General features: G+C 51.1%; 1 protein-coding gene across 7 annotated transcripts in view; it reads right to left on the reverse strand.

Moving 5' to 3' along the window:
- RRBP1 (ribosome binding protein 1) overlaps window positions 1-13,622 on the reverse strand; it is a 28,460-nt gene extending 14,838 nt beyond the window's left edge. For 4 of the 7 annotated variants that reach the window (XM_062571323.1, XM_062571322.1, XM_062571321.1 and 1 more), the window contains exons 1-6: window positions 13,556-13,622; window positions 5,757-6,458; window positions 2,789-2,937; window positions 2,368-2,490; window positions 1,221-1,373; window positions 459-577 (exon numbers count right to left, since the gene is read on the reverse strand). In XM_062571323.1, the coding sequence (XP_062427307.1) occupies window positions 459-577; window positions 1,221-1,373; window positions 2,368-2,490; window positions 2,789-2,937; window positions 5,757-6,438 (1,226 nt within the window). In that variant the 5' untranslated portion in view covers window positions 6,439-6,458; window positions 13,556-13,622. Of the gene's footprint in view, window positions 1-458; window positions 578-1,220; window positions 1,374-2,367; window positions 2,491-2,788; window positions 2,938-5,756; window positions 6,459-11,554; window positions 11,612-12,364; window positions 12,447-13,460; window positions 13,508-13,555 lie in introns of those variants that run through there. The other 3 variants (XM_062571318.1, XM_062571320.1, XM_062571319.1) reach the window with 3 other exon arrangements.

Here is a 13,622-nt window from a genome sequence, read left to right on the forward strand (position 1 = left end):
AGCACCTAAATTCTGTTAGTAGAGAAAAAGCCTCCATCCCAAGCATCTGTCCCCTAACAGCTGCTGCGCAGTGTGGATAGCACCACACTGAGCATCCCTCAGCTCAGGCCCATGTTGAGCTGCCTTCTTCCTCATGCTATCTGTTGGCTCTAGCATCAAAACAGCTCAGAGCAAACAGGGCTTCCTTCCCCTGTCCTTCCACTTTGTGATGAGCTGCAGCCTGCAAAAACATCAATGCTTCCTCCATTGGCCCCCCAAAAGACATTTGACAAACTCTTCACAACCCCCTCCCTCTACCTCCAGCTACCTGAAGCTGGCAATAGCCTTTGCCGGGTGGTCTGTATACAGGCCCCTTGGAAAAGGGGACAGGCCGGCTGTGAAGGACAGCTAACTCCTGGTGCCTACCAGAACGCAGTCCCTGTTTCCGCTCCACACCCTGGCCCTGGTCGCAGCCTTACTTGCTCTCCATCTGGCTGGTGGCTTGGTTGAGCGCGTCCCTCAGGATGGAGTTCTCCTGCTGCAGGCGAGCGAGCTGGGTGTTGGGGCCATTCTCCAGCTGCTCTTGCAGAGTTCGAATCTAGAGGAACCCAACACAGGTTATGCTGTCGTGAACCCCTTCTCTCTCCCAAGAAGTCCATGTACCACTCCAGCCCAGCCTGCTAAGCATGGAGGAATGTACAAGCACACATGTGGGATGTGTGGGTGCACTGAGCCCCCTTGCTCAGTCAATAGACATTTACAGCTCCCAGGTATGTAAAGTCTCATGAGAGTGCTAAAAGGATAAGAGATGTGTGGGAGCATCGTGGTCCAGGCAGCCTGGGCTAAGCAAGGTTTCTGCTTTCACTACTTCAGTGATTCATGCAGTTACCACCAAAAAAAAAAAAAAAAAAGATTGCTCTCAAGATCTACCTTTGCACTAGGAGGTGCCCCTGAAGTCTCCAGCATTTGGGACCTCAGATAGTGGTTCCTCCTCAACACACAGCCAAAATCTCCAGGGAAGGGGCACTTGTCATCTCATTGCATGGCGCAACCATGCACTAGGTCTCCCTCACCCCAGCCCCACATTCAGGAAAGCCCTTGCTAGGAGACTGAGCATCATGGGCTTTCCTCCCCTTGCCGCACCCTATATGCCAATCTAATCAAAAAGACTCTGTGTGCACCAAAACCTAGCCCTCAGTCAGAGGGGAACGCAAGACCCCAGAGCACAACACACAGCCTACCTTTCCTTGGAGCTGCTGCGTTTCATTCACATGATCCTGGTAGCTAGCCTGCATTCGGGCTTGAACGGCAGCAATCTCCCGTTCGCGAGCGAGTAGCTGCTCTTTCAGCTTGCTCTCAATGGCCACCGCCTTGGCCTTCTCCGTTGCGAGTTCCTTCGAGGAGAGAAGCCATCTGCTTAGTTCTCAGCACTTGCTTTGAGTTTGCTCGCTTTAAGGAAACACAAAACCAGGCCTCCTAATTTGGAAGACTTAAAAGTTCAGCTGTTTTAGAGCTACAAGCAGCCTATGAAGTCCCATGCCAAAAGAACATGGCCAAGCTACATTGTTTAGCACTTACATTTCTTCCTGCATTTTGTTTTGGGCTCTGTGGCCACTGGATGCCACTGTTGTTCTGTGCTAGGCCAGCTAAGAGAAAGTAAGACAGCCTAGATTTCTTCCAGATCAACAACCTTTATATTATACAAAATTTAGGGCAAAGAAGAGAAAGAAAGGGACATCCCCAGGTTGGGATTGGAGGGCACTAGACTGGCCTTCGACACGGACACTACAGGAAAGCTTGCTTCCTGCCCACACCAACGCAGACCCTGTGGCTCGTGGGGACATACGTTTTTCTACCTTCCTCCCCCGCCAGTGCTAGACGGGCAGGCTCGTCGCTACCACGCCCTATCAGCGGCAACATGAGCCATGCCAAGGCTGTCAACGTAGCGACCGCGGGGCCACCTAAAGGTGGCAAAAGTTTGTTCTGATTTCAACATTTAAAATGAGGTGAGTGCAATCTTTTAAAGAAAGCACCGTTCCCTGCTTCTTGCAGGCCACACACACGCGCTGTCACACAGTCTTTTGGGCTGACATCTCCCTGCTCTGGGTCAGGCCCAGAAGCAGAGCGGCGATCAGGCCGTGCAGGAACGCAAGCACCCACACTCTACAGATGAAAGCACTGCAATGAACCACCACTTTTTGGAGGAACGGCCAATGGATAAAGGACCCAGACACCAGCTGGGCTCTGCTTCCAAGCGGGACCACTCGCAGGGACTAGACGGCTTGCTGCACAGCAGCAGGACTGATCTGCCGAGACGGAGCAAGCCAAGATGACCAGCACAGCAGAGAGCCCATGCCGGAGACCTCAGGAATGTCATGCAGTGCTCACCTTGCTCAGCTCCCGCAGCTTGTTTCTGGCAGCAGACACATCCTCTTGCTCGGCAGCAAGTTGTTTTTCCTTCTCCTCCAACTGGCGTTTTAGGACAGTAACTGGGTCACCCTTCTGCGTTGCCTAGGAGTGTGAGACAGCATATTAATGGGGATCTCCAAATCCATCCCATTTCCCCTGACCCTGCATGCACAAGCTACCTAACCTGCAGAAGTGGCTTCATAAGGGATCCAGCCCTCTACCCTCTCCTGCTGGTTTTGTAGTCAGTAGGCCACCCATTCTGCCTTAAAACCTAGAGCTTTCCTTCCCTTGACACACTGCATCCCAACCCCTATTCTCAGATGACAGCTAAGATCAAAAGAGCCAATGGCAGGTGGCTGTTGGCCATGAAGAAGCAAGCACCCACAGCTCGCCATCCTACCGTGTGCCAGGTATCCTGGACAATGCCTGCTTTATCCGTCAGGATCTCGATCAGCTGCTGGGCCTCTCCTTCACTGAACACCATGCTGCTGATGGTGGACACAAGCGTCTTGTAGGGCAGGTAGAGGGGCCCATCTGAGTCCACAGGTGCTGAAGAGAAAAGAGGAGGCACTGGGACTACTCAGGCCAATAGCAGAGCCGAGTCACATCCTGATTTTAAGCCAAATACCTCAGCTGGCCTCAATCAGACAACTGCCATTTCAACCCGGCATGCAGGCAATTCTCTGCACTCGTGTTTTATACCTCTTTAAGTGAGAACAATATGAGAAGTGCTAGAGAACTGACAATGCTCACTGCGCAAGCATGCTTCAGGGATCACCGCTCACTTCTGTCTGACCCTACTACAGTCACCTCCAGCCCCCTTAGCAAACTGAATGATCGCCAGCAGATGCTAAACATGTTTCACCAATGCCACAGATCAGAGATTCGTCAGGCCAGGAGGGAGCTGAAGTTGGACCACACTGTGACACCACCTTGCAGAGCAGAGCTAGGAGTTCCCCGTTTTTCCACCACACAGGTTTGCTCCAACTCTTTGTGAAGGAAATAATGTATATCCAGCAGTCTTCCTACCCCTCTCCGAACTTGGGAAGGCCAGGTAGCATCGTGTGGTCTGTAATAGGACTGTGATGCTCCTGTAGCACCACAGTGCACAAGGTCATGAGGGACACAGGGACGTGAACAGAGATTTAAGAGTTATTCCGCAGTATCTATGACACAGTGTGCTTGCTTTTATAAAAACAACTCATGTGAGTTGGCTCTTTGAAAAAAGCAGTTTTGACTCAAGTAAGTTCAGAATCTCTAAAGCCATTAACACCAAGGTCTCTTGAACATGGAGATCAGGACCCACATGGCAGCAGTTTCAGGAGAAGTTGCACAGCGCCGAGCACAACCTTCACACCACCATCTCAGGGTACACATCCTACAACTCCCTCATGCTGAGGAAGGGAGACCATAGAGAGGGGCAGCAGCATAACACCTTCTGCGTGGTGAGCTATCCTGTGCCGGACACCGGCTCACTCCACCACTAGTATTTCAGAGCTCAGAAGCAAAAAAAGAAAAATATCCAGCCTATGATAGTCACTGCACTTAGAACTTTTATGGTCAGTAAATGACTAGACACATCTGGCTCAGATCTTAAAACACACATGAGAACAAAAGCACATGCCCAAAAGCACATAACCCTGGGGATGACCTGTTCCCCAAGAAGCAGCAATTCAAGTTAAAAACTCCAGTAGAGGGGGAAAAAAAAAAAGAAAAAAAAATCCAGGTTCAAACTCCAGATCAGAGTGACAGAGGATTCCCTGGGGTCAGCATTACTTCCATGCTCAACTGCAGTTCCCTGCTGCTCCACACACATATTCCACTACATGTGATGACCTGGGCCATCAGCATGGGTAAGACAGTTAAGACTCAGTTCTTCATGCCCTTGGCAAGCTGCTGTCACAGCTGCTTTCCGTGCTACAAAGTGGTCCCCTTATTCCAGGCAGATTAACAGCTGTGGTGGCACCTCCCTCCACTAAAACCCACCCTGGTTTTGTACTTCTCTTATCGTGACCAGGTGCTCCTACATAACCCTGAGCATCCTGCAGACCTGAACACCGAGGTGTAAGCCTCAGGGTTATAAGGTTCAAGATCGTGCTCTTGACCTCCACGCTAAAAGCATAGCTCTTCAAAACCACACAGACACGTGGCACTAGAGACACAGCTTGCTCCCTGCCTGGAGCCCCGAGTCTGGGAAGCAAATCAGGGCTGAAGCCAACATCAGGTACCAATAAGTGTTACGAGGGAGAGCTTGGGTCCCACTCTCACAGCTGATGAGCCTGGAACTATGTAGATGTGAACAGCTTGAGAGCAGGTTTTTCTTGGAATGCAAAAGCCTGAAAACAAACCAAATGAGAAAAAAAAATCCCAAGCCACTCACATCAGGTTTGCCATCTGCATCAGGGAGGAGGACATGCCTTTGAATACCAAAACACCATCTTTGCCATGTCCTCCAGTAGTGGCTGTTTCTGAGCTCAAATAATTACAAACCTCATCCCTGTGTGGAGTTAGCCTTTAGTAAAATCAGTTCCTCAGACAAATAGATTCAAGGGTTTTAACCTGTCCTTGGAGACCTGTGGGCATAAAACTCCCTATATCCTGCTGAGTAGCAAGTCCTCTCCCGAAATACAGGTGCAAAACCTGCCAGATTACACTGCAACACCAGGTTGGGTTATGTTGGGGAAGGCTACCAAGTAGGTGTTTATGTACAAAAGAAGAAATGCACGTGCACCACATTGCAGGCTCTAAAATGTGAGTGCTTTCTGATCTTTCCACAGCCCTTCTTGTAGAGGTGTTCCCATAAAGACAAATAGGAGAAATCTCTCAGGTGTTCTCAAAGATGCAATTATCGTTTAACCAAAAAACCAAACTGTTCACATTCATGCAATGAAAGGGAAGAATCCAGCTACAGAGCTATTTCTTCCCTCACTACACTTCCCTCACACCTCTCTCCCAGGGCAGCAACCTGCATCTGGCGATCATTCTTGGTGTACAGATATGCTTGGAGACGTACAATGCAATAGCAAATCCTGGAGGAACCTGTAACTTTTCAACATCTGTGTGAGCTGGATGGAGGAGATAAGCAGGGGCATCCAATGCAGGAGACAACACATTACAGAGTGAAAACAAGTCAATAAGCTCTTGACTTCAGCTCTATATTCCCCAGGGAGAACTCCAGTCTTTCCAACCACCTTCCCTCTGTGCACTTTGTCCATCTCTCCAGAGACTGCCTTTCTAGAGCCATCATGTTTCCAGCATGGAAGAATGAAGAGGTCTCAGGACAGGGCAGCTCTGTTTTAATATATCTTTAACCAAGATATTCTGCTTACTTACTCAATGGGGATATATGCAGAAGAATTTGGCCTTACCTGGTTCACTCTTCTTCTTGGATGCAGCCTTCTTCTTGACTGTTCCGTCATGCTTTTGCTCCTCATGGGTGGGAAGAGCATCAGCTTTCTTGACAGCAGCGGAGTTGATGACTGGAGTGCTTTGCTGTGTGCCAACTGGCGGCACAGCCACAACAGGCACTTCCTTGGAAGTCACCTCCAAGACGGGGGAGCTCTTGGAGACACTGATGGGAGGTGAAGCCAACACTGGGCTAGGAGCAGGCTCTACCTTTGCCACCTTTTTCTCCTTCTTCCTCTTTTCCTTAGGAGACGGGGCAGGTTTCTCCTTTTCCTGAGGGGTCACTGACACTGCTGCAACTGGAGACTCGATAATTACAGGCTCAGACACCACAGCAGGCTCAAGAGCTACATCCTTGGAAGAGTCTGTAACTTCATGAACCAGCTCCTGCTCAGGTATCTTCCCATTAGGTTTCTCTTCCTTTTTCTTTGCTTTTCCTTTTTTCTCAACAGGTTTCTCTTTCTTCTTTTTCTCCATTTTGTGCTGGTGGGTCTTTTCAAGCTCTTTGCGCTGCTTGGCCAAGGCTTCCTCATAAGATGTCTCTTTCATGGAGAAAGTGGATACCAGAAAGATTCCAATGGCTGATATCACCATGAAACCTCCAAAGACCATAACACCAAGTGTCTGAGGGTCGTACACATCCATCCTGCCTTATTCTTCTGTGCCTGCAAGACACCAGAATGACAGTTAGTGAAGAAAAACCCAAAGAGATGCAATGGCTCAGAGCAGTGAGTTTCATACAGACATTTGTGTTTCCAGATGGCACTTTGCACTGAAACAACAAATACTTGAGATCTGCGCACCCTGGAAGAGCCACCTGTCTATACATCCCCAAGTCTGGGCTCCTCCATTATGTTGCCTATTCACAGCAACTATTTCCACTTGGTACTTCAATGAGTAATTTCAATGACTGTAGCAACCTCCAGAAGAGCCCAAAAGGGGAAAAAAGAAAAAAAATGTTACACCCTTAGCATCTGCATCCTGCGGTAACAGCGATTTCTGAACGTATGGCTCATCTCACAGAAGTGCGAGCTGGAGACACTGCACGCACAGCGGCTCTCCCGTGTGCCGCGAAGACACATGCGGCTGCCGTGATAAACAGGGTGACGTGACACACAGTGCAACAGGCGTGCTTGGGAGCCGCACACCAGGGCTGCTGCAGAGAGCAGCACCCATGCAAGCATCCTGGGGAAGGAGACCTCTCTGCAGCAACGTGCAGCTCTGGCACAGCACAGACAAAATCCTGCAGCGAGGCCGTGTGCACACACTGAGAATCAAGCCATGGCCATTTCCTTGAGATGCAAATACCAATAAAAGTCATAAGTTCAAGCTTTTAGAAGTCACAGTCATCAATTATCTTCTCTGCCAAAGGCTTGCAAGAAGCAGCGAGGGAGACTTGCAAAGGGAACACTGGATGTGGCACTTCTCTTTCCACCTCTGCTATAAGCAGCAACAGAGACCCGCTGCAAGGCAGACTAGTTTGACATTGGGTAGGAAGTGCACAGGCAGGAGGTGCTGTTATGCCGCTCCATTTAATTGCTAATTAAACCTTGTCCCAAGTGTCTAAACCAATCCTTTCCCTGCTGTCCCACTCATGTGTTTCTCCCATGAGCGTAAAACCTCCCCGTGGCCCCGAGATGGGTCATTAATCCTCAGGTAGGGATGCCGAAGGTGGTTAAGGGGCACTTTCCAGGACATGCAAAGCTGCAGTTTCCTACCATTGTGCCTAAAAATCATCATGGGGAAAAAGCAAAAAGCCCTTGGCTATCAGCAGTTCCCATTCCCACACTTAAAACGTGAACATTATCAAATTTCCTCTTTAACAGGTTGTGAGTTGGAGGGTGAAGGGAGGCTGGAAGGGGAGGAGGCAAAACAAGACTAAAACGAAGGAGACAAGCATCTTTTCAAAACCTCAGGTCTTGAAGGAAGCAACCTCAGAAGTTTTTTTGGCACCGCAGTAACACATTACAGAATAGGTGCTAAAAAGAGAGCACGACAGAGCACCGCAGCAGAAACTCGCTCCACCTTTGCTCTCACAGCGAGCAGGGCGACCGCGCGATGGAGGCAGCTGCTCCGGGACACGTCATGCACATTAAGCGTCTTCTCCAAAGCCGGAGCAGGGCATGCAGAGTCAAAAGGACCTGCAAAACAGTCGTCTCCCACTGGAGACGTTCACCTGCCTGGGGAGGGGAGTTTCCATCATGAGCCCCGTTCTCCTGCTCCAAGCATCCCTGGCGAAGCAGGGGAAACTTGGCAGAGCTTCGAACACCAGCTGGAACAAGCTTCCTCTGGAAGGGCCAACTTTCTACCATGGGCATTGCTCTAGATCTCAGCTGATGCTATGGACCTTGCCATTTCAGGCTGCCACATCCTGCTGGGATTTAAACACCCTCCACCCCCAGTGCATTTGATATTAGGTCATATCTCTCCAACTACACTTGCAATGAAGAAAGAGCTCTGGCATCATTCTCGTGGTGAAGCACCTGGGACCGGCTAGGGATGGCTTTAGAGACAGGAACAAGACCTGCATTCCCAGCCCAGTAGCCCTGACAGAACAGTAAGCAGAAACCCTTCCTGACCCCACTCTACCACATATTCAGATTCAGATTAAATTTGCTGTTCCATCTTCAGGCAAGAGTGCAACCCAGCTTGGACACAAAGCCCCAGCAAATATACTCCTACCCTACCAGCTGCTACCACCACCCCCAAAAGGCAGCTGAAAGGAGCCCAGGGAAGATGGGGATGGAGAGGCAACTGGCACTGGGCTGGCCAGAGCAGCAGCCTCTGCAGCTCGGAAATCTCCACACTCCATTCCAACCTCTGCTGGAACACGGACAAGGTCACCAAGCGGAGACATGAGCCACGAGACTGGTGAGACCACGGCGCCCAAGCTGCCCTGCGTCCCTGGGCCGCTGTCCCTCTCAAAGGTCCTCAAGCGACACCAGGAGCAGGGTGGCCAAGGAGAGCCATGCGCTCCCTGCAGCGCTCCCTGCACTAAAAGCCAGCTGTACCTTGCCTCCTCTCCGGTTTTACAGCCGGAGCAAGATAATGATTCAGATTAGCGTGCAATAGTCCTTCCTAGCCAAATAAAACACGAGAAAAAGAAAAGAAAAAAAACCCACCATAACGAGAAAACAGCCCAGAACACTCAGCACAAAGAAGCCCTGGTTGCCCCACCAGGTTCCCGCAGCTTTAATGATTTTGCTGCATCCAGCCACTGATGCAAGGGAGAAAATCTGATCTGGCAAGCTAAAGTCAATGTGGCTACGTTGCGGAAAAAGGGCTCATTTCACGCATTTGCTGCCAAAGTTGCTGAGCCTCTTCACAAGAAAAGGAGCAGCACGTTCTCCTGCAGGCCTAGGAAAGCTGTGGACACCTCATCCCAGCCGGAAGAGGAGGCTCAGCCAGCGAAGCTCACAAAACCTCTGCACCTGCTCACGGGTGGCCAGTCGCAAGTCAGCGCTGCTTGAAGAGATAAACTTGGGATCCAGCCCCGCCGCTGTTCCCAAGCGCAGGCATGCCCTTGCCCCAAGTAAATCCAAGATGACTATGGGAAATACCAACTGAGCAAAGAGGAAGCAAGTCCCATCTCCAAGCTTGTCCCTGGCAGACTTCAGAGCCCAGGGCACGAGGCCGGGTCCTGCGCTGACTCCAAACAAGTTCCTCTTGCGGCCGAGGACTTGGCATAAGCTGGCCCAATAGCTCCTTTGGGGAAGAGCGTATCAGTCCGACAGCAAAAGCAGCGGCAGGCTACAAGACACCACGTGCATTTAATTTAAATCAGACTGGACCTGACATTTTTGGAGGAGGAAGAAGGAGGAAAAAAAAAAAAAAAAAAAAAAAGGTCTTCCTCTGGGAACTTCCTGATGCATAAATGCAAGAAGCAATGTCCTGCAATGCTAATGCTGGGAGCAAAGCTCTGCTTTGGTATTTCCTGACCTTGCCTTCCTCCCGAGAAACTTCAGCAGTCTCCCTTCAAAGGGCTGGAAGTTTGTTTCTGGATTGGCACAGCCAGATAACGCTCATAATCTCGACAAGAGGAGCTTTTCTCGATCTCACATGCGGACTCTCTCAGGAGAGGGCCTGCAGACCGTTCCCACAAGTGCACAGGCAGCACTGGCCATCGCAGTTACTGCTAGAAAAAGAAAGCTCATGCCCAATGATGGATCACATTTACCTGTGGGGAGTTCCTCAGACAGGCCTATCCTCTAGCCATCACCTCATCAAAACAATGAAAAATCATCAAATATCTCCATATGCAAACGCCTTCCTGCTCCTTCCTCAAAATAACTTGTTCAGATAAAGCCCTTTACCACCACCAAAACAGGAACCAGGCAGAGAGCTGATATTTCACTTGCTATAAAAGAAAACAAAATTTTGCCTTCTCATGAAAAAAAAGCTGTGCTCTAACTCTTCGGTTCCTGCGGCTTTTTTTCTAGTTATCCGTCAAATTTCCAAACATCCCAGGTAACAGCCTAGAAAGACAAATTTCTCCAGCCACCCAGGAGCATGCAGTCACCTCTACTTACCCAAGCAAAAGCCCAACTTGCTGTAAGGAAGCAAAGCCAGTAAAGCACTCAGCCTTGCTGAGTTTTAAGCACAGGACAATTTCCAGGACTAATCAGCCCACAGAAGCACAGCGTGATGGCACAAGGGTCAAGCTCAGCGTCTTGCGGTCGCATTTGCCAGAGACCTGCAAGAGCCAAAATCAGGCTACAGCCTTCCCATCTGTCCAGGGTTTCTCTTCTCTGCAAACACTTACTTCCAGGAAATCCACAGGAATTCAGTATCTTTGAGACTTTTACCTCCATCCAACTGAGTTTAAAGCAGCCAGGTCAACTGTTAGGCAGGCAGGAGCAAAGGAAGAGACAGGTTGTATCACTGCAGAAATCTTATTTCCTTAGGCAGCCAAATTAAAATATATGCATTATCAATCCTTGCCTTTAAAGGGATGCTTCAGCTGGGAAAAGAATAGATGCTCCACCTGCAAGCCAAGACTTGTGCTTTGCCATAGCGTCAAAGCAGTATCCCAAGTTAACACAGAAAAAAAAAAAAAGAGGTGAGTGGTCATGGGAGGGGAGAGAAAGAGGAAACGCGGGTCACGCAGCTGGGCTTTGCGCAGTCTGAAGGCATGCCTGCCTGCAAAGTACCGCTCTGTTTTGTTCTAAATAATAAGAATTAAAAAAAAAAAAAAAAAAAAAAAAAAAAAAAAAAAAGTTTCCAGGCTGAGATTTCAGCTTCTTCCAAAGTGCAAAATTCCCTTGCAGGACATCACAGCAAGCACCGCAGAGACCAAAGGGACCATTTCGGAAGGCCACCGACCAGCCTTCAAAAGGCGATGGCTCCAAGAAATAAAGTCTCATCTCCTGCCCCGCTCCTGCTCTGAAGCTACCCTTGCCAAAAGCCAACACAAGGAGAGAGATGTCGCTGGGGACAGTGCTCCTCCAGCACAAAGCAGCGATAATTTCAAGGGCCAATCCTGCTGATAGCAGGGCAGTCTGGCAGCAGGAGAAGGCAGCACCATTAGCAGATAAAAAGCCCATCACCAGATACTTCTCCCGAAGTCTCTCTCTCCGCCCTGTCGCAATAAATAAAGACAAAATTTAAGAAGTCGGCATGTCTCGACCAGGTCCTGCTTAACTATATCCTCTGAACAAGTGACTGTGCATTTCTAGTCTGCCTGTACAAGGTATTTCTCAGTGCAAATAATACTATGCAGCACGTTCAGGCCACCAGCCACCCACGTTACAGACAGCTATACCTTGGCTTAATCAAATGCACGCGAGCGCTTCGTTAGCTCTTGCAGCGCGACAACAGCAACTGCAGCTTTCTGCAGCTCTGCCAGTTCCTCTTGTTAAGCCTTCAAGTAAAAAGGTAGAAAAAAATGCATATATATTTAAAGGAAACGGTGTAAAAGCACTATAACACAGCTGCATCTTGACTAATCTCTGCAAATTACAATCTCTGCTGTTACAAATCTCTCCATTTCTCCGCTGCCCCTCCTCAGCTATTGAAAATAACTCTTACAACTATTTAGGGGTGGTTTTCTTCCCTTCAGGGGAAGGATCCCAGCTTCCAGCTTGGTTTTGCAGCAGATGAAACCTTCCAATCTGCAAATAAGCACCTTTTAAATTCAGGGTAGCGGTCGCCCCACCGAACGCATTCCAGTGGTCTCCTGGCAAGAAAAATTAACGGAGCCCTTTGCAACCTCCTCTTTGAAAGGAAAGCTTGCACCTCTGCGGGGTGTCAAAGGACCGCACTTGAGACAGTCCTTCAGGATAGCCCCCACTGGCACGCATCTGCTGAGGTTGGTTGCAAAACCCACCACCTTCCTTCTCCCGCTTTCCTCTGTTCAACACTTTGCACCCACCAAGACCCCGCACTGTCGCTGATCTCCCCGCGCAGCTTTGCTCAGATGCCACCGAGGGTGGCAATTGCCAGGAGCGAGCTCATATATATATGTATATATACACACAAACATATATATATAGATATATACACACACACACGTATATATATGTATATATTTGCTTAGTTAAAGGAAAAGGAATGATCATCTCATAGCTCTGACCTTTTGAGACTGTGCTTAATCAGACTGCCGATTTTCCTAAGGCTGGCTCTCAGCTACGGCCAGAGGAATTTGTTTCCAACATCTGGAACAGATGGCGATGGCTATAAGCATCTGGAGCAAGGGAAAGTGCAGAGCGGTGGCGAGCACACCGCAAAGCTTGACGGGGAGCACGGCTGGAGTCCTGGAAGAGCTGCTCCCTTCGCCCCACCGGCTGCACCCTGCGGCTCCTCCATGGAGGAAGAAACTCCTTGCCCTGACCCCTCGCCCAAGGGAGGGGGCCCGGGCCCACCTCGCGCCCCTCTCCCGCGCATCGCCCCTGGCCGAAAGCCCACATTCCCGCTGGGAACGGCTCTGTCTTTCCTGGGTGCTCAGCTGTCCTGGAGGGGAAGGAGCGGCAGAGGGACGTTATTTTCACCTCCCAGGGGCTGGCAGGGAATTTGCTAAACAAATCAACTAATAATAATAACAATAATAAATGATGATGATGATGATGTCTTCCACAAGAGGCTGAAGCGCTGCAACGGATGCAGAAAGTGGGAGCCGGGAGCGGAGGCCGTCGCTGTCCCGGGACAGGGAGGGGACGAGGAGGAGGAGGAGGAGGAAGAGGCGGCGGCGGCGGCGGCTCCGTCCATCAGGCGGCGGGTGCGGGCACGGGGCAGGGCGCCTCCCCGGCCGGCTGCACACGTCGCCATTCCGCCCCGGCCCGGCCCGGCCCGGGCCCATTCATCCGCCCGCCGCGCCCCGGGGCCGCCCCGGCCCGGCCCGGCCCGGCCCGGCCCGAGCCAGCTGCAAACGTGGCCGGGGAAAAGGGGGGCGGGGGGGAAAACGAAAAGAAAGAAGGAGGAAAAGAAAAAAAAAAGGGGGGGGATAAACACCCAAACTGGGAGGGGGGATTAAAAAAAAAAAAGAGGAGAAATTAAAAAAGAGAGAGAGCGCGAGAGAGAGAAACCCGCCGCGTCCCCGCCGCGGGGCTGCGCGGCCCCCCGGCCCCACTGACAGCCGCCGCCGCCGCCGCCGCGCCGTCCCACGGCGGGGGGTCCCCGCGGAGCGCCGGGGCCCCGCGGGGGCGAGCGCGGGATCCCCCCCCAACACGCACCCGGCGGGGGCAGCCCGGGGGAGGTGTGCGGGGGGGAGGACGCCCGCCGCCCGCCGCCCGCCCATCGCCGCCGCGGTGCCCGGCCGCCGACCCACCTCGCCGCCGCGGCCGCGCTGGAGTCGTGGCACTTTCTGCCGCTCGCTCGGCCGGGGAGGCCCCGCC

This window comes from Rhea pennata, chromosome 3 (genome assembly GCF_028389875.1).
Source record: "Rhea pennata isolate bPtePen1 chromosome 3, bPtePen1.pri, whole genome shotgun sequence".
In the NCBI taxonomy this organism is placed as follows: domain Eukaryota; kingdom Metazoa; phylum Chordata; class Aves; order Rheiformes; family Rheidae; genus Rhea; species Rhea pennata.